The sequence below is a fragment of the Neomonachus schauinslandi genome, chromosome 9, assembly GCF_002201575.2.
Source record: "Neomonachus schauinslandi chromosome 9, ASM220157v2, whole genome shotgun sequence".
In the NCBI taxonomy this organism is placed as follows: domain Eukaryota; kingdom Metazoa; phylum Chordata; class Mammalia; order Carnivora; family Phocidae; genus Neomonachus; species Neomonachus schauinslandi.
In genome coordinates this window covers 64,266,825-64,292,020 of record NC_058411.1, presented here as the reverse complement: position 1 = coordinate 64,292,020, position 25,196 = coordinate 64,266,825, and the positions used below count along the sequence as shown (strand labels likewise).

General features: G+C 41.4%; 2 protein-coding genes across 3 annotated transcripts in view; one reads left to right on the top strand and one right to left on the bottom strand.

Moving 5' to 3' along the window:
* The window catches only part of STRN3 (striatin 3), a 106,344-nt gene extending 101,194 nt beyond the window's left edge, over window positions 1–5,150 (bottom strand). Inside the window, exon 1 of one of the 2 annotated variants that reach the window (XM_021695780.2) lies at window positions 4,869–5,150. In XM_021695780.2, coding sequence (XP_021551455.1) covers window positions 4,869–5,150 — 282 coding nt within the window. The remainder of the gene's footprint in view (window positions 1–4,868) is intronic. The other variant, XM_021695779.2, reaches the window with a different exon arrangement.
* Window positions 4,606–25,196, top strand: part of AP4S1 (adaptor related protein complex 4 subunit sigma 1) — a 44,596-nt gene continuing 24,005 nt past the window's right edge. The window contains exon 1 of the mRNA XM_021695778.1: window positions 4,606–4,750. The gene's annotated coding sequence lies outside the window, so the exon portion shown is untranslated. The remainder of the gene's footprint in view (window positions 4,751–25,196) is intronic.

Below are 25,196 nucleotides of genomic sequence, written 5' to 3'. Positions count from 1 at the left end.
TCAGGTTCGAGCCTGCATTGGGCTCCCTGCTCAGTGGGAAGTCTGCTGCTCCCTCTGCCCCTCCCCCTGCTGGTGCTCGAGCTCCCTCGGGCACTCTCTCTCCCTCTCAAATATATCTTTAAAAACAACAAAAACAACAAATCTTAAAAAAAAAAAAAACAAAGAACATACAAGACAAAAGGTGAACCTTAATGTAAACTATGGGCTCTGGTTGATAATAATGGGTCAATGTTGGTTCATCGGTTATAACAAATACACCAAACTAGCAGGGGTATGGTGGAGGAGAGATTATGTGGGAAGTGTCTGTATCTTCCCCTCAATTTTGCTGTAAACCTAAAATTGCTCTAAGAAACAGTCAATGAGGGTGGCTCAGTTGGTTAAGTGTCTACCTTCGACTCAGGTCATGATCCCAGAGTCCCAGAGTCCCAGGATTGAACCCCGCATAAAGCTCCCCACAGCGGGGAGCCTGCTTCTCCCTCTGACCCTCTCTCTTCTTGTTTTCTCTCTCTCTCTCTAATAAATAAATCAAAAAATTACCATACTGTTCTTACTTTTGTATTTTCACAGTAGATTCAGAAAAATGTGACAGTGCAGAGTAAACTGTTAGTTTTCCTCTTTTAAAAATGAAGAAATCAAGTTATGCTTAAGCGAATTATCTTTTAAGGTCCTTAGGTGGCAACATCTGTCATGTTATGACAAGTCAGTATGCCAGAGTGTGCAAACAAAAACACTAATTAAAATTTTTACATTTGTTCAATTAATAGTTTTAGAACACAAACTCCTGTACTACATTTCTATGTAATATCTATGCCATATTTTTATAGTTGACAAACAAGCATTTTGTGTATACCCTAAGTGCATACGACTACAGAGAAAAATAGAAGGACATTATCTGCAATATACATAAACTAGACCTGGCACACAATGGGAGCTCAATAAAACTTTGCTGAAACGTCCTAGTGTGTCACATAATGGTAGACAAAGAATTACAAGTCAGATTCCATTTCTGTAAAAAACGGTAAGACAATAATATAATACAATGGTTACAAGAATCTCAACTGTAACACTTCATAGGTGAGTGACCTTGGCAAAGTTATTTCACCTAAGTTTATCTCCTCATCTGTAAAATAGGAATGGTACCTACCTCATAAGGTTGTAGTGCTGATTAAACGGCAGTTACAATTTTTATATAACGTGAACTGCCAAAATCCCAAAAACAGTCCATTTTTTCCAAGTCCTAGACCAAATTAATCCAAATCTCTGGAGAATGAGGCAGAGGCCTGCATATTTTCAAAAGTTTTACAAGTGATTCTGACTAGCATTCTCATTTAGGAATCATTGTCCTAGAGCCTTCCTACTAAAGCTTTACCTGAGTCCCAGGTTAAGTTATCATCATGAAGATAAAAGTGCATTAAGACATGACCCTCTGGTTTAGTTCCACGTTTCTAAGACAGACCTTTACCCAAATTCCTTTACAGAGAATAGAACCATACTGCAAAATTCCAATTTAAAATCCTTTCCAGGGGCGCCTGGCTGGCTTAGTTGGTAGAGCATGCAACTCTTGATCTCAGGGTCATGAGTTCAAGCCCCAAGTTGGGTGTGAAGCCTACTTAAAATAAAAAAATAAAACAAAATCCTTTCCAAAGCCAGGGAAAATAGGATTCCATATTGAAATTTTACATCAAAATTGGGTATACCCTAACCTCTTCATATTCATTAAACAGTTCTAATATTGAATATTTTTGAGTCACTGTTCATCTACACATCAACAGTAACCCAAGGCTGTATACAATATTTAAGCTTTCTTATTTGTTATCATTCTTAAAAATAAGTTTAAGCTTACAGTTAAAATCCACTGGCACTTCACTTAAACCCTAATAAATTTTTTATTTGACACATATATTTTCCTTAAGATTTTATTTTTTTAAGTAATCTCTACACCCAATGTGGGGCTCAAACTTACAACCTGGAGATCAAGAGCCGCATGCTCTACCAACTGAGCCAGCCAGGCGCCCCTTGACACATTATTTTTAAATGTGCATCTCAAAGCAATCTTATTAAAGACTGAAGGTACCTAAACCAAATTCAATATTCCAGAAGCAAACCTGAAACCCTATTAACTAAGTACCCCAATAAAATATTTTAGAGAAATATGTAGAAAACATACAAACAGAATCATGAACATTCCATTTCAAATCAGCATGAAATAATGAAAATCCCTGGAAAAAAGTAAGAGTCTAGAAATACTGTAGAACTTGTTAAAAATAAGCAAACAAAAAAAGCTTAGAAGAGCTTTATCAGAACTAATATGCCAATAGCAGATCAACTGGAAAGCAAACAAGCAAAAGGAATCTTCCTTAAAAGATTTCACTGTTACTGGGAGAGAGGAGAACTATAAGGGAAAGAAGGAGCCAAGGCAGACATGCAGACCTCATTAATGTACAGATTTTAATTTAGACACAGACATTTTCTCAGATACTTAAATTAATGAAGCTTATAAATGACTAATGCATTGTTAACCTGCAAAGTGTTAAAATCCAAGCTATCATACAGCAGTGCAAAGGTCATAAAACACTATTATCCAGGGTCTGGTGAGGTATTATTTACTTAGTGCAAGACTCAGTGCATGTGTAAATGCAATTTTTAAAAATAACTCTTACTATCTTCATTCACACAGAATATTGTTTGCAACATGGTGTAGTAAAAAGTTGTTTATCAACAGAACTCTATAAATCCCATATATTTTAAACCAGACTATACACAAGTTAAAAGAAACAATACACAATTCTGATACAAGCTTTCTGAAAGTTGTATTTTTAAAAGTCCAATAGTGGGGCACCTGGGTGACTCAGGCAGTTGAGTGTCTGCCTTTGGCTCAGGTCATGATCCCAGAGTCCTGGGATCAAGTCCTGCATCGGGCTCCTTGCTCAGTGGGGAGTGTGCTTCTCCCTCTCCCTCTCCCTCTGCCATGCTCATGCTCTCTTTCTCTCTCTCTCTCAAATAAATTTAAAAAAATAAAAAAAAATAGGGGCTCCTGGGTGGCTCAGGCAGTTGAGTGTCTGCCTTTGGCTCAGGTCGTGATCCTGGGGTCCTGGGATCGAGTCCCACATTGGGCTCCCTGCTCAGCGGGAGGCCTGCTTCTCCCTCTCCCACTCCCCCTGCTTGTGTTCCCTCTCTCGCTCTCTCTCTCGGTCAAATAAATAAAATCTTTAAAAAAATTTTTTTTAAAAATAAAAGTCCAATAGTATATCAAAGCACAATTCTAAAACACTGAATTGACTTAACAGGTGATAATTTATAATTAATTTTTTTGAAGACTTTATTAAAGTGTCAAGATATATAAACATCCTTACTTTTTAAAAGTTTAGCTTCACCAACTTTGTAGAATCAAATAAAAGTTTACTAATTCAAAATTAAACTAAAGTATATATATTTGAGGGGCGCCTTGGTGGCTGTCCTTAAGCGACTGCCTTTGGCTCTGGTCATGGTCTCCGCAGGAAGCCTGCTTCTCCCCCTCTCCCACTCCCCGAGCTTGTGTTCCCTCTCTTGCTGTGTCTCTCTCTGTCAAATAAATAAATAAAACCTTTTTAAAAATAAGGTATATATTTGTTTGAAGACATCCTAAGTTAATCCAATCTTCCTTCTTGCAACACTGTATTTTCCCAACTACTCACCGTAGGCATATATGACATACATATATCAGCGAACACTACTGCTTACATTCTAAATATATACCAGTCTGAAGAACAGGTGCGACACTATTTGGATGCATGCTCTTGTCTTCTAAGCCTAAATTTGCCCTGGAAAGGGATTTAAAAATAAACACAAATACCCAAGAGTTGAACAATCCTCTTAAAAAGATGTAGCCATTCTGAAATCCAAGATATGAGCTCTTCAACTACCAACACCTTCCAAAAGTTAGGTAAATCAGCTTATCAAAGTTTCACCTTAAAAAGATCAAATAAGGCCCAATTATGAAGGGTTCTGAGGATATTTAACTTTGCTTCCCCTGAGTCAGTAACGTGAGACAAGTACGTTTTACTTCAAGCTAATATTAAATCTTTCCTCAGTCGTTTCATAAACACAGTACAGATACTCTGGTTTAGCTTTTTACGGATAAAGAAAGGGCTGGAAGCCCGGTGAAGGGCACTCTAAAAAGAAAAATTCAATTTAGAGAAGCACTGATGAGTCAGTCGCTTAGGAAGAACTGAAAGAGAACCTAAGTGACTAAGGCAGCATCCCAGGTAAGAAGGTACTTAAAGTTGGCGGTAGGAAATGAAAACTTCACAAGTGAGCAGCAAGACATTATGCTTGGTAGCAGCCCTGAAAAGAAGCGTGGCTGTCAAGGGGCAAGTGCGTACCAACTCCGAGAGAAGTGGCCAAAAATGCCAAATCGGATGGCGGGGGGGGGGGTGATGAGGGAAAAGGTAATAAAATGCCCATCCCAGACCCTCTCCCCGGGCTCTCCATCTCAACAGGCACAATCAAAAGCAGGCTTAATACCCAATAACCCCACACCGGACGCTCCCACAGAGAGTTTAGCCCCAAGCCCCGGAGGCCCGGCAGGCCGCCTCCAAAAGAGCCCCCGCAGACGCCATACTAAAAGTCAAAATGGCTGCCCCAAGGAAGCCCGCACCGCGCAGCTAGTAAGGGTTGGGGAACAGGCTTCTGCGGGAAAGGGGGAGGGGGGCTCTCGGAAGAGCCGTCGCCAGAACCGCAGGCAGGACTATCGCCCCCCCGAGCTGCACAGGTAGGTTCCCCTCGGCCCTCAAGGCCCGGAGCTCCGACAGAGGGGAGTCCCGGCCCCACCCCCCCGGCCGGGAACCCCGCCGCCGCAGCCGTCCCGCACACCGACCCCAGCGAGGTACCTGCAGTTCGGCCCGCTCCACCTCCCAGTGCGCCCGCTCCATCTCGAACCGAGCCCACTCGTGCTGGATGTAGTGCAGGATCCCCGGGATAGTGTACTGCTGCGGCCGGGACAGCTCCGGGCCTGCCGCGGGACCCGCTCCCTCGGCGGCTGGAGGACCCCCGCCGCCCGCCGCTCCATTCCCCCCTGGCGAAAGGCTCATGTTCCCCCCAGGTCCCTGCTGCTGCCTTGGAGGGGCCGCCATCCCCGGGCCTCCACCACCGCCTCCGGCGAGCTCGTCCATTGTGTGTGGGGCCCCGGCCGGGGCGCAGGGCGAGAAGCCGACGGCTGGGGGAAGGGCCGGGGAGGGTGGCCCCGCGCTGGCGGCGGGGCGAAGGTCGGCTGGGAGAGGGGCGAGGAGGGGGTCGTTGCTGTACGCTTGCCGTGGGTCAGAGCAGGGAGCTGCCGGCCGCCGCCATTACAGTCCCTCCTCCATCTGCCCGTCTCACTCACTCACTTTAGGGAAGGGGGGGCCGCGTTGGGGGGGGGGGGGAAGGGGGGCAGGGCTGGGAAGGGGATAGACGTAGGGCCGTCACTCCCGCGCAGCATGCCGGGTAGAGAACGCCGCTGCCGCCGCACGCCTAGCAGCCAAATAGAGTGCGGCCTCACCATACGCAGGCGTACTGAGGACTCAGCAAGGGTACTTGAGGCGGGGTAGGAGCTCTGGCCCCGCCCCTAGGTCCTCCTTCGGACTTGCGCCGGGTGCCTCGCTGCGGGTACTGGACCGTGGCCCACCGACTCTAACTTTTGGGAGCTGGTCGGTCTTGTGCTCCCAACAATCAGTTTTCCTTGCTCAGTCACCAACCCCTCGAACGCCGTTCCCCACTCAAGGGTCTCAGCAGCATGCCTCCCTTCTGAGCTGTTTTAACCAGGCTGGGCGCTCCGGCCGGCCGTAGCCGGTCCCGGATTCCTGACGTTTCTTTCGCATTCCTTGCGTGTTTCAGGATGTCCCAGAGGGTCGGGCCTCTTTCTCTGCTTGTCACTCGCTCTTTGGCTGGTTTCTTAGCACGAGTCAACTCCTGAGGCTTTGGGGATGTTCTCTTTTGGCATATTGCCCGGATCCTTCTGGACATTGGTGACTGATTCCCGGTCTCCGTTTCAAGCCCGGACTTTGGTCCTAATTCTGTGCTCGCGGTCGCCGGTCGCAACTTGTTCCACTTTGCCTCCCCTCTTCGTTACTCTTCTGGGGTGGGTTGTTTGGCGCGGGAGGGCGGGGGGCAGTTGGAGCAGGAGTTAATGTTTTCATTTTTTTCTTGGGAAAAGGGAAAGTGAAAAACTTTAGATCTTGACAATGGTGCGAAGAGAGAAAGATGACTTTGAAGACTTGTTAGACTAACAATTCGGTGTTTTAGAATGAATGGATTCACAAGTAGGATTCATAGCAGAATCTTTTGACGGAAACAAAATAAAAGCATCGTGAATACAACGTAAAATCCTAGATGAACAGCTGCAAAGATATTCTCCTGGGTCATTAAATGGTGTTTGAATGAATATAATATACACCTAAAAGACACGTTTAATCTTTTAAGTACCATAGTGTGTGTTTTTATGTGCTTAGGTTGCCAGGAAACATCCTTAATGAACTAGTACGTTTCTAAAGAAAGTTAATATAGCTAATAACCACTTGTTTGAATAATAGGACAAAAATGTTTAACAGTATAATAAGGAAAAAAGGTTCAATAATTACAGCTATGCAGGAAAATTGCACATAAAATTGATTGCATTAATTTTTTTTCTTCTCTACTACCAGTAAAGTTTTCACTATGTAATATACAAGACCACTCAAGGTATAATTTCAAAAAGATAAAAATAGTACATCTTATTTTAACATGTCTGCTTTACTCTTATTATGTTTAATGGAGAGCGGATTGGACTTGTTACCCATGCTGCCATATTTTATTTGTATATGAAATGAGGTCTTAGGTCACATATTATTAGGAACTGTTTCTCCATATTATTAAGTACTATTTTTCCATTTTATAGTGACCAACATACAATCTGCTTATTTAGTCTTCTTCCTTTTTAAGGGGCCTTATAGCACATAAAAAGTTCCAAAATATGTCTCCAAGAAACATGTTTGAGCAGGTGTAATTGATCTCTGTTATGTTGGCATCAAAAGAAGAACATGTGTACTTATATTTCCCACTGGTACCTCAAGCTCAAGTAAAACTAGATTGATAATCCTTCTATTTTCCTCCGTATCCACCTTCAAAAAAACACTGTTTCTCTTCTATTACCTATCTTATTAAGTGGCACTACATCCAAACCTGAGAGCTGGCAGTCATTGTAGTACCTGCCTTTCACTCACCCCCACATCCAATCCCTTTCTCAGTACATATTTCATTTCTATTCCTTATCTATATCATATCTATTCCATTATCTTTATTGTTGTGTTAGTTTAAACCTTCTCACCTTACTTGTTCCCCCACCTCCCGCTACCACTGATGCCAGAGTGATCTTCAAAAGGCAGATTTGATTCTGTTGTTCCTTGCTTAAAATATTTTAGTGATGGGAGGCCTGGGTGGCCCAGTCAGTTAAGCGTTCGACTCTTGGTTTGGACTCAGGTCATGATCTCAGGGTCGTGAGATTGAGCCCATGTGGACCTCTGCACACTGCACAGAGTCTGCTGGAGATTGTCTCTCCCTCTACCCCTCCCCCTGTGTGTTCTCTCTTCCTCTCTCTCTCTAATAAATTAATCTTTAAAAAAATATTTTGGTGATCACCAGATTTAGAATAAAGCCCCAATTTTAGCATAGCACATAAAGATCCTTCAAATTCTAGATCCTCCCTATCACCTAGTCTACCATCACACCAAGATGGCATCCATTCTTCTCTCCAGGCAAGCTGCACTGATTTTGGTTCCTCAAGAGCATAATACTGTTTCATTTCATGAGAATTTAGCACATGTTCTACCCCATTCGCTTTCCTTCCCTTCTTCATTCAAAACTCAGTTTGAGTATTCTCTGCCTTCGACTCGGGTCATGATCCCAGGGTCTTGGGATCAAGCCTTACATCAGGCTCCCTGCTCAGTGAGGAGCCTGCTTTTCCCTCTCCTTCTGCCTCTCTCTCTCTCTCAAATAAATAAATAAAATCTTTTAAAAAAAATTTTGAAGTACTCCCTATTTGAAGAATTCCATTTGAGCATGTCTACACTCACTTTCACCATGGTTTTATAAATGCCAATAATGCAGTCCTTGGCCATGTTCTTCCCAGATCACAGCCATGTATCTGCAGCCTTGCAGCCTGTTAGAGAGGTAGGACCCATACCCCTCTATACCCAGCTATTTGCAACTGTACCCCCAGTGTCTGTTATAGTGCAATCTCTACAAAATGATGAATAACTGAAATTTAGACTAGAATAATAGGTATATTTTTCCTTCACCGCAATTTTTTTTGTAGTTTTAGTTTTTGCTGCCATTATACCAGCCATTTCAAGGTTCAGTGACCGAAACTGCCCTGAGTTCTTTTTTTATTTTGTTTTTGTTTTTTATAATTGACTTTTTACCCTGAGTATTAAAAGAGAAAGATGCCAAGATTTTCTCCTCTATGAGAATATTTTTTACATTGTTGTCATTGTACGTTGTGTCCATGACTCCTGAGGACACTCTGCAGTGAGTTCCTAGAATCTCGTCCTTTGTATGTAATGAGCTTTCCCAGGGAGTATTATCACCTACAACTCACCTAACTGGAACTCCCTCCTGGAACAGTGGCTGAGTCATTTCCTCTCTTCAGTTTACTTTTGAAACTTCCTATTTGTTCTATCTTTTCATCAGTCCTATTCATCGCTCCTCCTCTCTCATTGATTCTCTTAGTTTCAGTATACTGCTGATGATCTTCAAGAGCACCTGTTCACATTAAATATAAATATAGAAATTTAGAATTTTAGGGTTTTTTTTCCTTTTCTGTTAGCTAATCTTAGACACCTGTGTGCTTATTCTATCTGACCAAAAAGGGATTCGTCATATTTGATGTTAGTATGTTATATCAGTAGAGGTATGTTAAAGAATTCCAGGCTTTTAAATAAGTCAGGAGTAGTTAACACTAAGATGTCTTCTTTCCAGTTATTGCAATACCTGATGTACAAAGAGTTTTGACCCTGCCTTTGAGAACTGTATGGCTCCCTGTAATTACTCACCTGAACATCCAATTTTACACCTTGCTGACTATAAACCTGACATCATTCTAACAAAGAGCTCAAACTGGTTCACAAACACTGATCTAGTCATCTTTTTGCATCATGAGGAAAGGTTGCAACAGGTACAATTATCTCCATGGGGAGATGAGGAAGCTGAGATAAGAGTTCTGGGTCACCCCCTCAGGCCCTTAGTAAAATAGGAAGTAGGTCCTACTCATATCAGTGAGTGTATATGTTTATTTGGAAACAAAGCCTCTCTTCACTCTTCTTCCTCCTACTATCCTATCAGTGGCTCAATATCACTATCTCTGGTTCATTTGCACTTTTGAAATTATTTTTAGGTGATTTGGGGGTGATTTAGTCACTTGGGGAAATTATGTAGTGTTTATGTAGTGTTCACATTTATAAATATAGAGAACAAAGGAGGAAGATCTTTGAGAAGACCTGGCATGTTTTCAAAAACCAAAGGAGCAAACTGTATAATGTAGATAGAACAGAAAAGGAGACAGCCTTGCCCTACACCATGGTTTAACCTGCCAAATAGGATCAGATATCTACTTCTCATTACAGGAGTTGCCTGTGGCTAAGAAAATCGTAGAAATACATGCAGGACACTTGAACTATTCAAATAATATGTTGTGTGGAAAAGAAAAGGAAAAGGACCTTCAAAGGTTATAGAAAAATAGGTACCAAAACCTTTAGGATACTCAGCATGCTATATAAAATTCTAGTCCAAGTTCATTCCTGAATTGTCTTCTGGGTAATATGAGTCAGAAAGCAGTATGCTTTGATAATATTGTATAATAGCTAACTCACAACGATGTCACAATTGAAAGGGAAAAAAATTGCCTGGAGCGGAGTCCCTCCTGGACATTGGCCAAAAGTGAACAACCAGGTCCATAAACATGAGAACCAAATGACTGGAAAATGTGACTGAATGGGAAATTGCCAAAACTTTCCTAGGTAATAATTTAACAATCTTGGAAATGTGGTTTGTCTCCTGTTAGAGCAACAGTGGAGAATGTTCAAAAGAATGATACCAGACACAGACTCTTTGCCTGGGAAATCTATGCTAGAGAGTGTTTTCTGTGGAGAATGTTTTAAATTTGGCAAAAATTCACAAAAACTTCTGTGGATTTTTTTTATAACAACATGCTTTTTTTTTTTTTTTTAAGATTTTATTTATTTAATTGAAGAGAGAGACACAGCGAGAGAGGGAACACAAGCAGGGGGAGTGGGAGAGGGAGAAGCAGGCTTCCCGCCGAGCAGGGAGCCCGATGCGGGGCTCGATCCCAGGACCCTGGGATCCTGACCTGAGCCGAAGGCAGACGCTTAACGACTGAGCCACCCAGGCGCCCCTATAACAACATGTTTTTAAATGATGGTTTTGTCTTTCTATTAACAGACTTACCTGAAGAACATGACGACTACTCCACAAAAAAAGATTGAAGAATTCATTAGAGCATTTTAAAATAAATCCTATTCTCCTTTGCTCCTTTTGTTTCATAGGTGTTTTTTTTTAAAGATTTTATTTATTTATTTGAGACAAAGAATGAGAGAGAGAGAGCACGTGAGAGGGGGGAGGGTCAGAGGGAGAAGCAGACTCCCTGCTGAGTAAGGAGCCCAATGCAGGACTCCATCCTGGGACTCCAGGATCATGACCTGAGGCGAAGGCAGTCGCTTAACCAACTGAGCCAACCAGGCGCCCTGTTTCATAGGTTTTAATATAGTAATTGGATATTCTAAATCATGCTGTGCATAGACTTTTTCTATTTAACTTTTTATTTTCAAAAATTTCAATCACGGGGGCACCTGGCTGGCTCAGTCAATAGGGCATGCAACTCTTGATCTCAGGGCTGTAAATTCGAGCCTCATGTTGGGTGTAGGAATGACTTAAAAATAAAATCTTAAAAAAAAAAAAAAATTGGGGGGCCTGGGTGGCTCAGTTGGTTAAGCGACTGCCTTCGGCTCAGGTCATGATCCTGAAGTCCCGGAATCGAGTCCCGCGTCGGGCTCCCTGCTTGGCAGGGGGTCTGCTTCTCCCTCTGCCCTCTTCCCTCTTGTGCTCTCTGTCTCTCATTCTCTCTCTCTCAAATAAATAAATAAAATCTTTAAAAAAAAAATTCAATCATGCAAATATAGAAACAAAGTCTTATGAACTACACTTGCAACAGTTATCAAGATTTTGCTGTTCTGGGGCGCCTGGGTGGCTCAGTTGGTTAAGCATTTGCCTTCCGCTCAGGTCATGATCCCAGGGTCCTGGGATCGAGGCCCGCATCGGGCTCCCTGCTCAGCAGGAAGCCTGCTTTTCCCTCTCCCACTCCCCCTGCTGTGTTCCCTCTCTCGCTGTGTCTCTCTCTGTCAAAAAATAAATAAAATCTTAAAAAAAAAGATTCTGCTGTTCTGGGGCGCCTGGGTGGCTCAGTCGTTAAGCGTCTGCCTTCAGCTCAGGTCATGATCCCAGAGTCCTGGGACCGAGCCCCACATTGGGCTCCCTGCTTGGCGGAGAGCCTACTTCTCCCTCTCCCACTCCCCCTGCTTGTGTTCCCTCTCTCACTCTCTCTCTCTCTCGCTCTCTGTCAAATTTAAAAAAAAAAAAAATCTTTAAGAAAAAGATTTTGCTGTTCTTAGTTCATCTATTCCACCTTTTTTCTGCAGAATTTTTTTTACTATTACAAAAATGTATTTAATAAAGAAGTTTAATATAAAAATATTTGCAGCCCCGATATTCATATCATCGTAAAACTGGCTTATTGGAGAGGAGACAGGTAGAAGCAATTGATTCCTGTGGTGAACAAGCTTTTGTTTATACTTGTTCCAAGGCTTAAATATGATGATACTATTTCCTCATATTACCACCTTTTTGTATTGTTCTGTTGCCCACTGACTGCCATCTCGATGCGTTCATTTATCACAAGTTTCATAAAGTTGTCCAGTCCCTCAAAATTCTTTGGACGTGTCTGCCACCATTTAACTTCAATTACAACTTCTTGTCCCTAAATTTTTCAACTTGGGAGGGTGAGCTTTGCTCATGACATTATTTGACAAGCTCAAAGAGGCCTTGAAACAGAATTCATGGTCTCCCCCACACTCCCGTGGCAGGCCCGGTAATATTTTAAAGTAAATTCCAGACATCATATTATTTCATTGGTAAACATTTCTCTAAGTATCTTTAAAAGATCAGGACTTTTTTTTATTATGTTATGTTAATCACCATACATTACATCATTAGTTTTTGATGTAGTGTTCCATGATTCATTGTTTGCATATAACACCCAGTGCTCCATGCAGAACGTGCCCTCTTTAATACCCATCACCAGGCTAACCCATCCCCCCACCCCCTCCCCTCTAGAACCCTCAGTTTGTTTCTCAGAGTCCGTAGTCTCTCATGGTTCATCTCCCCCTCCAATTTCCCCCCCTTCATTTTTCCCTTCCTGCTATCTTCTTTTTTTTTTTAACATATAATGTATTATTTGTTTCAAAAAACATACCACAATACCAATGTCACACCTACAAAGTTAATGGTAATATTTTAATATAATCTAATCCCCAATCCATATTCGGTTTCCCCCAGTTGTCTCAGAAAAATTTTTTTAGGAGTTGGTGACTTCAAATTAGGATCCTAACAAAATCCAGATATTTCATTTAGTTGATATGTCTTTAGGTCTTTTCTGGTTTTCCTTCCTGTCATCCCCACATTGTCATGCCATTTTGTTGAAGAAACCAGGTTATTTATCCTATAGAATTTCCCACATTTGGCTGATTGCATTTTTATAGTATTATTTAGCATAGTCCTTTCTCCTCCATATTTTCTTTAAACTAGAAGGTTCTGGATGGAGCCTTTCCTTGCACACGGGCAAGAGAGACCCCGCCAGGCCTCCTCCCAGTTCTCACTGTGGTTCTTAGATTCACTTGTGGGGCTCTCATTTCAAGGCGGGGAGAGGGGCCCCTTCCTTTGGATGATGAGCTGGTGATTTCTGGATTCTTTGGCTTTTTTAACTCTTACAAGACCACATTTTCAAACCTCCACTTCTGCCAGCACGGCTGTGGTCATCTCGCCTTTTTTTTTTTTAAGATTTTATTTATTTGAGAGAGAGACAGAGAGAGCATGGGGGGGGGGGGGGTGTTACTGGGCAGGGGAAGAGGGACAAGCAGACTCCCCACTGAGCACAGGCTTGACTGGGGTCTCCACCCGGGGCTCGACCCCCAGACCTGGAGATCACGACTGGAACCAAAATCAACGCTTAGCCAACTGAGCTACCCAGGTGCCCCTGTGGTCACCCCATTTTTGTTGCTAAGTGTAGTTTGACTCTACTCATTCTAGAGTTCCGGGACCATTTTTCACCTGGTTTTTGGTAAAGGTGTTGCCTATAGACTTGGATTTTTTTTTTCCATCCTTGCTGCTATCACTGTTTTTTTGTTTTTGTTTTTGTTTTTTTTTTAAAGATTTTATTTATTTATTTGACAGAGAGAGAGAGAGATAGCGAGAGCAGGAACACAAGCAGGGGGAATGGGAGAGGGAGAAGCAGGCTTCCCGCCGAGCAGGGAGCCCGATGTGGGACTCGATCCCAGGACCCTGGGATCATGACATGAGCCGAAGGCAGACGCTTAACGACTGAGCCACCCAGGCGCCCTCTATCACTGTTTTTTATGAGTGGATCCTGGGAGCTCCCAAAACTACTCTGCTGCTATCACCTTGCATCTCTACACTCTTGGCATTTTAAAGTTTTAAGTTGCTTGCTATTTAACCTAAAGTTATTTATTACAACCTGATATTGAAATGGCTTTATTTACAGGGTTTTAGAGGGGAGGGGGGAGGGGGGATTGGTTAGCCCGGTGATGGGTATTAAGGAGGGCACGTACTGCATGGAGCACTGGGTGTTATATGAAAACTGTGGATCGTGGATCACCACATCAAAAACCAATGATGTATTGTATGGTGATTAACATAACATAATAAAATTTTTTAAAAAATGAAATGGCTTTATTTGACCACTATTAAGTATTCGAGACATTTTTGCTCTTCAAAGATTGTGAAATATAAATGAGTATAAATTTTTTTTAAGATTTTATTTGTTTATTCATAAGAGACAGAGAGAGAGAGGCAGAGGGAGAAGCAGGCTCCCCGCTGAGCGGGGAGCCCGATGCGGGACTCGATCCCGGGACTCCAGGATCATGACCTGAGCCGAAGGCAGACGCTTAACCGTCTGAGCCACCCAGGTGCCCTAAATGAGTATAAATTTAAGTATGAACATCCTTTGGGCAACATTTGGGCCAGCTCTTGTCTGACAACTTTAATATCCTATTTACATTTTCAGCGGGAGCTGTAACATGTTGCTACACTTTACTGTGAAATTCAGAAAAGCAAAAGGTGCTCCTGGGCAGAGGGCACCCAAGCAGGCCACCTGAAGGCCCCGCATTTACCCTGACATTTGATCTGAAAGAGAATGATACTAAATTCAGATATGTGTCTGCAAACTTGCCTTGGACAGCATTTGCTGGGTATGCTTTATTTATTGGAAGTGGAAAGGGAGATTAGCTGAACTCACTAAGAGGGCAAATCAGGCGTAGGAATTTTGGAAGTTTAGGTCCAATTACAAACGTTAAGCACGCTGTCGCAAATGCAGTAATACGAGTTTTACTGTCCTAAATTTTCTCATGATCTGATTGAGTCATTTCGGAGGCATTTTAGGCTCCATGTTGAGATCGACTAAAAAGTAAATAATCTCCTAGAATTGCATCTTTTGTTACATGCTCCAGGGTCAGATTGAAACTGCCAGAATATGCACGTTAGCCAGTAAAAGCTTTTGCACAGAGGGTACAACTGGCCCAAGCTAGATTTACACTAGTGAACAGGAGTGGAATTGTGCGTCCCTGGTCATATTACGGCCATCACTGCATTACGTATCTTGAGGCAAACCTGGAGGGAAAGAGGCTATCTGGCATCAGGTCCTTTCTCCATCATTTTACTGGGTGACCTTTGGCAAGTGACTATTCACATCAATAAGTGAGGATAAAAACAGTCTCCAACTCATAGAGCTATTATGAGGATTAAATGAATGTAGGTAAATGTTCAGAACAGCACCTGGCTGTCTAGTTAGTACTGTGTTAGTGCTTTCTACTGTTATTATCGCTCTTCATGAGTTGCTGTCAGGTTACATTCACACATCATATTCCAAAGAGCAAATACTGCCTCTCAGGATACAGCCGAGAAGGTCTTTCACGACCACCATCAAACATCGGGAGTATTAATTACTCATTTGAATTAGCATTCATTGTGGTAGTGTCACTAACAAAAAAAATAGATCCTGTTGGGTAAGTTAGCTGATCCCCAAACTGAAGTGTAATGCAGTAATGTTTGTTTCATTGCTTCTTCTCTTTAGGGGGATGATCTGCAAAAAGGATTTGTTATTGGAGCTGTAATTTCCAAGTGATATCTTCAGACCCTGAAAATATTGATGTAGCTTTTGCTATGCTTGATTTTAACTCAGGACATACTTTATTTCATTAAGAAGATCTTAAAATAAGAACTTCAATACATTGCTGTAGTTTCATAGTATGGTTTTCTTGTATATTTTTTAGGAAAAAATTAATAGTAATTAATTTTTCCTTAAGTAATAGAGCATTAGAGTTAAAAAACTTTACAATATTGAAACAAATTAGTTGCAGATAAATTATGGAATGATTATTTTATAGAAACATGTTCCATAATTCCAGTATTGTATTTAAATTCAATTTATAGTCAACTTTTCAGAGAGATATTTTTCGTAAAGTGAGATTCCTTTGCATCCCAGTGATGTTTTGTTTGTTCCTTCTTTGACACAAAAAAATAGGAACCATCCACAAATCAAATTTTAATTCCAAATTGCTTTACTTTGATTTGAATTTAAAACCTGTAACATAGCACTTGACACTTTAAGAGCACTCACAGGCTTGTCATTCAAATCCTAATGTGATGTTATTAGATGACTGCTCTTCAGAAGGACAAACGTAGAAGAAAAATCTGTCTTTGTATGGCTTTCACAGTTTTCCTTGGAAATCAGATGCCCAGCAAAAATTAACAAGATCTGTCTAACTGGGGCTCCTGTGTAGTTCAGTCATTAAGCGTCTGCCTTCAGCTCGGGTCATGGTCCCAGGGTCCTGGGATCGAGCCCCACATCGGGCTCCCTGCTCCACAGGAAGCCTGCTTCTCCCTCTCCCACTCCCCCTGCTTGTGTTCCTGCTCTCACTATCTCTCTCTGTCAAATAAATAAAACCTTAAAAAAAAAAAAAAAAAGAGTAGTTTCCTGAAATAAAAGCATATCTGTAAAAAAAAAAAAAAATCTGTCTAACTTAAGAAATACAGAAGTTAAATTTATGAGAGTCCAGAATATCTGGTTTGAAATATTTCCCATTTGAGGGGGAAACTTGACTGACCATTTTACAGGAATGGGGAGTAATACATAGTACTCCTCCTTATCTTCTGGAGTTCCTTCTTATTAACACATTGTAACAGAATAGCAAGTTCTGGGAGCATCCCAGCCATGAGACTACTAGATCTCTGCTCCCCACTCTCTCTCCTCTAAAACTAAGATATTAGATGTCTTTGTTAGCCCAAAAATTCGATGAAGATTTTTAGTCAGTAAGCACAAGTATTTAATTTGTGTGGCTAATTTTAACCGAACAATTAAGAGTAAGAATACCCACGCAGGGGTGTTTTCTTCACTATTTCTAACCCATGCCCATGTTTTGTCAAAGTAAAATAATACCCTATTTTAATGTTATTATAAATTTCAAAATAAATTATCGTTGATGTAAAACCCAATAGAAGAAAGATAATTTGAGAAGAAAATCTTTGTTTTGATTTCAAAAGATACGTATTGTTATCTCCATTGGTGGTAATGGGAAGGTTGAGTCCCATTATTTATCCCAAAGCAGCTTTTCTATCCTGAGTGGAGGGTAAGATATCAACAACAACAACAGCAACAACAACAGGCTCCTGTGAACTCCAGCCATTAACAATTTGTATCTTTAAACTGTACACACCTCCCACCACCACCAGACCTGATAGTCAATACCTCTCTGGCAGATGACGGATGGAGAATCTATCAGTACCCCACTACACACACACACACACACACAGATGACTAATGAATAAAAATAAAACAAGTACTTTCAGACAATGTAATGGTCTATTTATAGTATATAAATTCCTCATCCTCAGTTTTTGAAATATGACTTTTCTCCCCCTGCCTGAATCATGATGCTGTAAAGACCTTAAAAATTCTTCAGTTCACCCCCTGATTTAAGATAGGAAGTCTGATATCTGAACATCTCCAAAAATGCAATATCTACCCTTTTCAGTAAAACTTCCGGCTTCTCTCTGATTTATTTATATGTTTTAAAGTTACAAATAACCACACTTAATATGAACTTACATGGTATCTTGGACCAGAATTTGCTGAGATTTTTTTTTTTAATTTTTGTAATTGAAGTATAGTTGACATACAATGTTACATTAGTGTTAAGTGTACAACATAGTGATTCTACAATTCTATATACATTACTCAGTGTGCACCATGATAAGTATAGTTGATGAGACTTTTTGATCAATTTACCAAAATGGCTTTAGGTCAAGATTTTAGAGTCATGTGAAGCTTTAGAAATCTTTCAGATATATTCCTAGAAAAATGACAGACCACAGTATCAAGGTTTATTCTTAAAGTAAAGTACTTTTCTACAGAAATAGGAACTTCAGGATTTCCACAGATCCTGAATTTGATTGAAATTTAACATTTTATTATTTTTTTTTAAGATTTTATTTTTAAGTAATCTCTACACCCAATGTGGGGCTCAATCTTACAACCCTAAGATCAAGAGTTTCTTGCTCTTGAGCCAACCAGGCACCCCGAAATTTAATATTTTAAATTGTTTTAATATTTTATTTATTTACTTATAGAGGGCAGAGGGGCAAAGGGAGAGAATCTTTTTTTTTTTTTAAAGATTTTATTTATTTATTCATGAGAGACAGAGAGAGAGAGAGAGAGAGGCAGAGGGAGAAGCAGGCTCCCAAGGAGCAGGGAGCCCGATGCGGGACTCGATCCCAGGACCCTGGGATCATGACCTGAGCCGAAGGCAGAGGCTTAACCATCTGAGCCACCCAGGCGCCCAAAGGGAGAGAATCTTAAGCTTGATCTCACAACCCTGAGATCATGACCTGAGCTGAAATCAAGAGTGCAACGCTTGGGGTGCCTGGGTGGCTCAGTCGTTAAGCGTCTGCCTTCGGCTCAGGTCATGATCCCAGGGTCCTGGGATCGAGCCCCGCATTGGGCTCCCTGCTTGGCCGGAAGCCTGCTTCTCCCTCTCCCGCTCCCCTGGCTTGTGTTCCCTCTCTCGCTGTCTCTCTCTCTGTCAAATAAATAAATAAAAATCTTAAAAAAAAAAAATTTAAGAAACTGCCAAATTATTTTCCAGAGTGGCAGAGCATTTACTTTCCCATCAATACTGCGTGGGGGTTCCAGTGTCTCCACATCCCCGCCAGCACTTGTTATTTTCTCCCTTAAAAAAAAAAAAAGATTTATTTATTTATTTATTTGAGAGAGAGAGAGAGAGCATGAGCGGGAGGGGAGAGGGAGAGAGAATGAGAACCCCAAGCAGACCCCACGCCCCGCACAGAGCCTGATGCCAGGCTCGATCCCACTGAACATGATTATGACCTGAGCTGAAATCAAGAGTGGCACACTTAACTGACTGAACTGACTCAGGGTCATGAGTTCAAGCCCCATGCTGGGCATGGAGCCTACTTAAAATAAAATTTTTTAATAAAATTAAAAGTTTTATAGTTTTATCTCTTATATTTAGGTCTGTGATCTATTTTGAGGTAATTTTTGTGTATGATGTAACATGCATTGTTGTAATTTCTTGAGGTTAAATGAAATATTCTAGTCAGCTACTAGTAAATTCTTGACAAAAGAATGGCTCTCTGCTTCCTGGAAATATCATTGTATTCCAATATATGTACAACTTTGAGAGAGACCAGCTGAGGCCATGAGGGATGGGGCTGCCACCCAGCCAGCCAGATCACCTGAACGAAACTGAGGATCTGTGGGGTGACATGTCAGGACAGCTTGCCCTCTCATCCAGCATTCTATGGATTAAGATCCATGACCAGGGTACCTGGGTGGCTCAGTTGGTTAAGCGACTGCCTTCAGCTCAGGTCATGCTCCCGGAGTCCCAGGATCGAGTCCCACATCGGGCTCCTGGCTCAGCGGGGAGCCTGCTTCTCCCTCTGACCCTCTCCCCTCTCATGCTGTTTCTCTCTCTCTCTCTCTCTTTCTCTCTCAAATAAATAAATAAAATCTTTAAAAAAAAAAGATCCATGACCAAATGAAAGAAATTATCCATAATAGTTGTGTTTCTGTTTACTCTGTTGCTTTGCCGTCTTGTACCTAGGAAGCACTCAACTTACGTTATTTTGTCTGACTTGATACTGAGAAAGGTGAACTTCCTGACCTTGTAGGTGTATACTTTAATGGGTCTTTTAATACTCTGCCCTCCATGTGTGGTTCCTGCTCCAGACCTACTGAATCAGATTCTATATTTTCCTAAGTTCCCCAAGCGATTTGTGTGCTCATTAAGTCTGATAAGCACTGGTCTATAGCAGAGCAAACTATAGCCTGCAGACTAAATCCAGTTGCTGACTGCTTTCATAAATAAAGTTTTCTTGGAACACAGCTACACCCATTTCTTTATATATTATTTATACCGTATGGGCTGCTTTCATTCTGCAGGGGCAGAGTGACTAGTTCAGAAAGAGACCATATGGCCCTCAGAGCCTAAAATACTACCTGGCTTTTATAGAAAAAGCTTTTCTGAACCCTGAACTAGGGAAAAAGAGGGAAAGTTCCCAAACGGTGATGTGTGGTTGAAGGATTACTGGGAGTTCAGCGGTTATCCAGGTCAGAACAGAGCCTGACCGCGGTGCCTGGGTGGCTCAGTCGTTAAGCATCTGCCTTCGGCTGGGGTCATGATCCCAGGGTCCTGGGATTGAGCCCCACGTCAGGCTCCCTGCTCGGCCGGGAGCCTGCTTCTCCCTCTTCCACTCCCCCTGCTCATGTTCCCTCTCTAGCTGTCTCTCTCTCTGTCAAATAAATAAATAAAATCTTAAAAAAAAAAAAAAGAACAGAGCCTAACCAAAGGGTATAGTCAGCTATTTATAGAATGTATACATTGGTACACACCCACCTCTCATCTATTAAAATTAATATGCTTCTTAGCTAAATGAAAATAAGAAAGCCTGAAGTGTAGTTGTGGGGAATGTTAATAAAAATGAACCTCATACCTAAATATCTATAATATACTGATAAAAAACTTCAATATTTAAGCAATATAACCAAATATAACTAATATAACCAATATGACATAGACTTATACACTCAGACACACCAATAAACAAACCCTCTTCACTTTAATACAAATACTTATAACTCTCTCCTTTTTTATCTTAAAGTTTTTTTTATTTATCTAAGTAATCTCTACACCCAATGTGGGGCTTGAACTCATGACCTAGAGATCAAGAGTCACATTCTTTTCCAACTGAGCCAACCAGGAGCCCCTCTCTCCTTTTTTAAAAAATAAACTTTTTATTTGGAATAATTTTAGATTTATAAAACAATTGCAAAGATTGTATAGAGAATTTTTGAATATCTTCACCCATCTCCCCTAATGTTGTCATTTCGTATCATGGTGGTACATTTATCAAATCTAAAAAAACCCAACATGGGTAGCATTATTATTAACTAAACTCAGACTATTCTCATGTTTCACCAAAAAAAAATTTTTTAAGATTTTATTTATTTATTTGAGAAAGAGAGCGAGAGTGAGAGAGAATGAGAGAGAGTACACACACAGAGGGAGAGGGAGAAGCAGACTCCCTGCTGAGCAGAGAGCCAACACTGGGCTCGATCGAGGGACCCGGGGATCATGACCTGAGCCAAAGGCTGTTGCTTAACTCACTGAGCCACTCAGGCGCCCCTCACCAAAAATTTTTTAAGTTTATTTATTTATTTTTAAGTAATCTCTACACCCAAAGTGGGGCTCAAACTCACAACCCCAAGATCAAGAGTCGCATTCTCTTCCGACTGAGCCAGCCAAGAGCCCCTTGCCAATTTTTTATTAATGTCCGTTCTGTGTTCAGGATCCCCTCCAGGATACCACATTGCAAGTAGTCACCATTATCTCTTTAATCTCCTCTGATCTCTGATGGTTTCTCACACTTCCCTGTTTTTCATGATCTTGACGGTTTTGGGAAATACAGGTCGGATATTTTTTAGAATGTCCCTTCCTTTGTTTTGTTTTTTTCCTACTGTATTTTCCTGATTAGAATGGGGCTGTGGGTTTGGGGAGGAATACCACAGAGGTGAAGTACTTTTCTCATCCCCTCATATCAGGGGGACATGACAGGACTGATGATGTTAGCCTTCATCACTTGGATAATGTTGCGAGGATACCATTTTCTGTTTCCACGTGCCGCCCTTTGGAAGTGAGTCACTAAGTGCAGCTCAACCTCCAGTGAATGGGCGGGAGAATTTAAGCTCCACCTCCTGGAGGAGAGCCTCTCAACAGATACACAGGTATCTCCTATTGAGAGCCTTTCACTTTCATGAAAGACCTACTTGGTACCCGTTTTCGTTAACTGAAAGAAGTCCAAAGAGGATTTTCACTTTTACGAGAAAAGGCGAAAAGCAAAAATAGCGTTGAACATTTGTTTTGCAGTGAGCAGTCACGGGGCGGCGCGCACCCGGGGCAGCCAGGGGGACCCTGCCGAGCTCCTTCCCCGGGACCCGCACTCAGCATGTCAGCATCAAGCTGCCACAGCTTTGAACTGTGTCCCTGAGCATCTGTGCTGTCTCACCATTTATTTCGTACATCCCTTAGCAAGATGTGTCCTAAGGCATCAGAAAAGCCTGAGAGAGGTTATTTTTTGTGTCTGGGAATGCTGAAAAATTTTCCCCATATAAATTAATAGTAATTACTTCTTTGCTTTACTGCCATTTTGGCTTAGTTTTTAAAGGTTTCCCAGGAACAGTCTACTTTCAGACAGCAGGGGGAAACCTGTTGGTGGGATTCTTCTGTCCTGTTTATTTATTCAATTATGTATTTAAATCAGTACTACTAATGTATACTTATTTTATACTTTGGGTAATAATCTGATACTATGGGGCGCCTGGGTGGCTCAGTTGGTTAAGCGACTGCCTTCGGCTCGGGTCATGATCCTGGAGTCCCGGGATCGAGTCCCACATCGGGCTCCCGGCTCAGCGGGGAGCCTGCTTCTCCCTCTGACCCTCTCCCCTCTCATGCTGTTTCTCTCACGCTCTCTCTCTAAAAAAAATAAATAAATAAAATCTTTTAAAAAAAATAATAATCTGATACTATGTTATTTGTTGTCCAGATTGTTCCAGCTTTGGCCACTGGGAGCTCTTCCTGATTGTCTGGTCTGTCTTTTTTTTGAACAGGCTTTATTGAGATGTAATTCACCTATTTAAAGTGTACAATTCAGTGGCTTTTATATACTCACATTTGTTCAACCATCATTACAACCCTATACCTCTTAGACCTCCCATCCCAAACCCCCATCCCCTGGCAACCCTTAATCTATTTACTTTCTCTATAGATTTACCCATTCCAGACATTTCATGTAAATGGAATCATACAATATTCTCCTTGTGACTGGCTTCTTTGAGTTAGCATGATGTTTTCAAGGTTCATCTTTCTAATCTATTTTTGTTTGTTTGCTTGTTTGTTTTATTTTTTGCTTTTGTATGATTTCTGTCTAGTCTCTATAATCTTTATTCAGATCTTGCTTCTACATAGTTGTAATCCATGTGGGTATAGAATTTGGTATTCTGATTTGGTGACATTATTGTATCTACATTTTCCCATTTTTCTTCTAGTCTGCATATTTCTTTTTTTTTTTAATTTTTGTTTAAATTCAATTAACATATAATGTATTATTGGTTTCAGAGGTAGAGGTCAGTGATTCATCAGTCTTATATAATACCCAGTGCTCATTACATCATGTGCCCTCCTTAATGTCCATCACCCAGTTACCCCATTCCCCTGCCCCTCTCCCCTCCAGCAACCCTCAGTTTGTTTCCTATGCTTAAGAGCCTCTTACGGGGGCGCCTGGGTGGCTCAGTTGGTTGGGCGACTGCCTTCGGCTCAGGTCATGATCCTGGAGTCCCGGGATCGAGTCCCGCATCGGGCTCCCTGCTCGGCAGGGAGTCTGCTTCTCCCTCTGCCCCTCCCCCCTCTCATGTGCTCTCTCTCATTCTCTCTCTCAAATAAATAAATAAAATCTTAAAAAAAAAAAAAAAGCCTCTTACAGTCTATTGAATATTTATTTTAATGTTAAAAAATATCAAGTTAGTGTTCATTTAACATTTGGTTCTCAGTTTGTAATATCTGAGCTTGTTTCATTTTTTCACTATTATAAATAATGTTACTATAAATATTTTCATGCCTGTGAATTTAAAATTATACCTTAGGATAGATTCCCAAGACAGAAATACTTGAGTTAAACGGTAGAACCATTTTCATGATTTTTTTGGTTAAATTCTATCAAGTTACACTGTAGAATATTTGTAACAATTTAAGGGACCACTCACAATGTATACATATACCTATCTGTTTCCTTATAATCTTATCAGCATTCCTTTCTAGTTTAATACACAATAAGAGAGGAAATGAAAGAAGTCAGTGTGTTAAATGTTTTACAAGAATTACATCATTTACCTCATTTAAACACTGCCACTCTGTAAGGTAGTTAACAGAGCAAGGGCTGGGTGCCAAAGGCTTCCGGGGTCACAGCCAGAGGGCAAATACCAAAGGTCAAGTCCTGGAACATTGCAGAAATCCAAGCCAGGCCATTAAGAACTAAGGCCAGAGAAAGAATGGAAGCCAAGGCCCTGGATCAAGGGGAATAAGACCAGAAAAGCCTGAACTAGACTGAGTCAACAGTAAGTGCTCCTGATGAATTCCAAAACACATCACTTCAGTGCCCTTTTATAGGATCCAGCCAGGGCTTTGTGAGTGCACCTGGTTCATTCAAAGGTACCAGAAGAGAATAAACACCAGGCTAGTCACTTGGCATTTTAGAGTCTGATCGCATTTAGGTTTAAAAAATAAAGTTGCTACAAATGCATGCATATTTACGTGTAAATGTATAGAAAGTCTAGAAGAATATGCACTAAGCTTAAAAACACTGGTTTTATCTTTGGGAAGACTGACAGGCTTTGGGGCAGGAGTTGGGATACCAGGATACTTTATGCGTCTGCTTTGTTTGAGCACTGATGTGATTTTTTTTTAAGATTTTATTTATTTGTTTTGACAGAGGGAGAGAGAGACAGCGAGAGAGAGAACACAAGCAGGGGGAGTGGGAGAGGGAGAAACAGGCTTCCCGTGGAGCAGGGGAGCCCGATGTGGGGCTCGATCCCAGGACCCTGGAATCATGATCGGAGCTGAAGGCAGACGCTTAACGACTGAGCCACCCAGGTGCCCCGTGATGTGATTTTTTTTAAGGAAAAATTATCACTTAAAAAAAAGTCTTCATTATTTCATTCATTCAACGAACACTTATTGGATATTCTCTTACACTAGGCACTGTGCAAAGATCTGAAATAAGATATGAACCCTACTCACAAGTTCATGTTCTAATATAGTGTTTTTCAAACTTTGGGCCACAGTTCTTTTTTTTTTTTTTAATTTGATTATTTGGGCCACAGTTCTTTAGTGGTTTCTGAAATTAAAAATCATTGGATCATATTGTATTATAACCTAAGGTATAAAATAAAATATCCATGAGTCCCTACTGATATAAAAATAAGTGCATGAGTAAATAAATAATGGGGTACAGTAGACAGATCACCTGCACAGTAGAATTCCAAATAATTTACATAGGTACTTACCCCTCAAGGAGATGGAACATAACTTCCCACCCCTTAAATGTGGGTTACCTATACTGACTTCCGGGGCGCCTGGGTGGCTCAGTCGTTAGGCGTTTGCCTTCGGCTCAGGTCATGATCCCAGGGTCATGGGATCGAGCCCCACATCGGGCTCCCTGCTCGGCGGGAAGCCTGCTTCTCCCTCTCCCACTCCCCCTGCTTGTGTTCCCTCTCG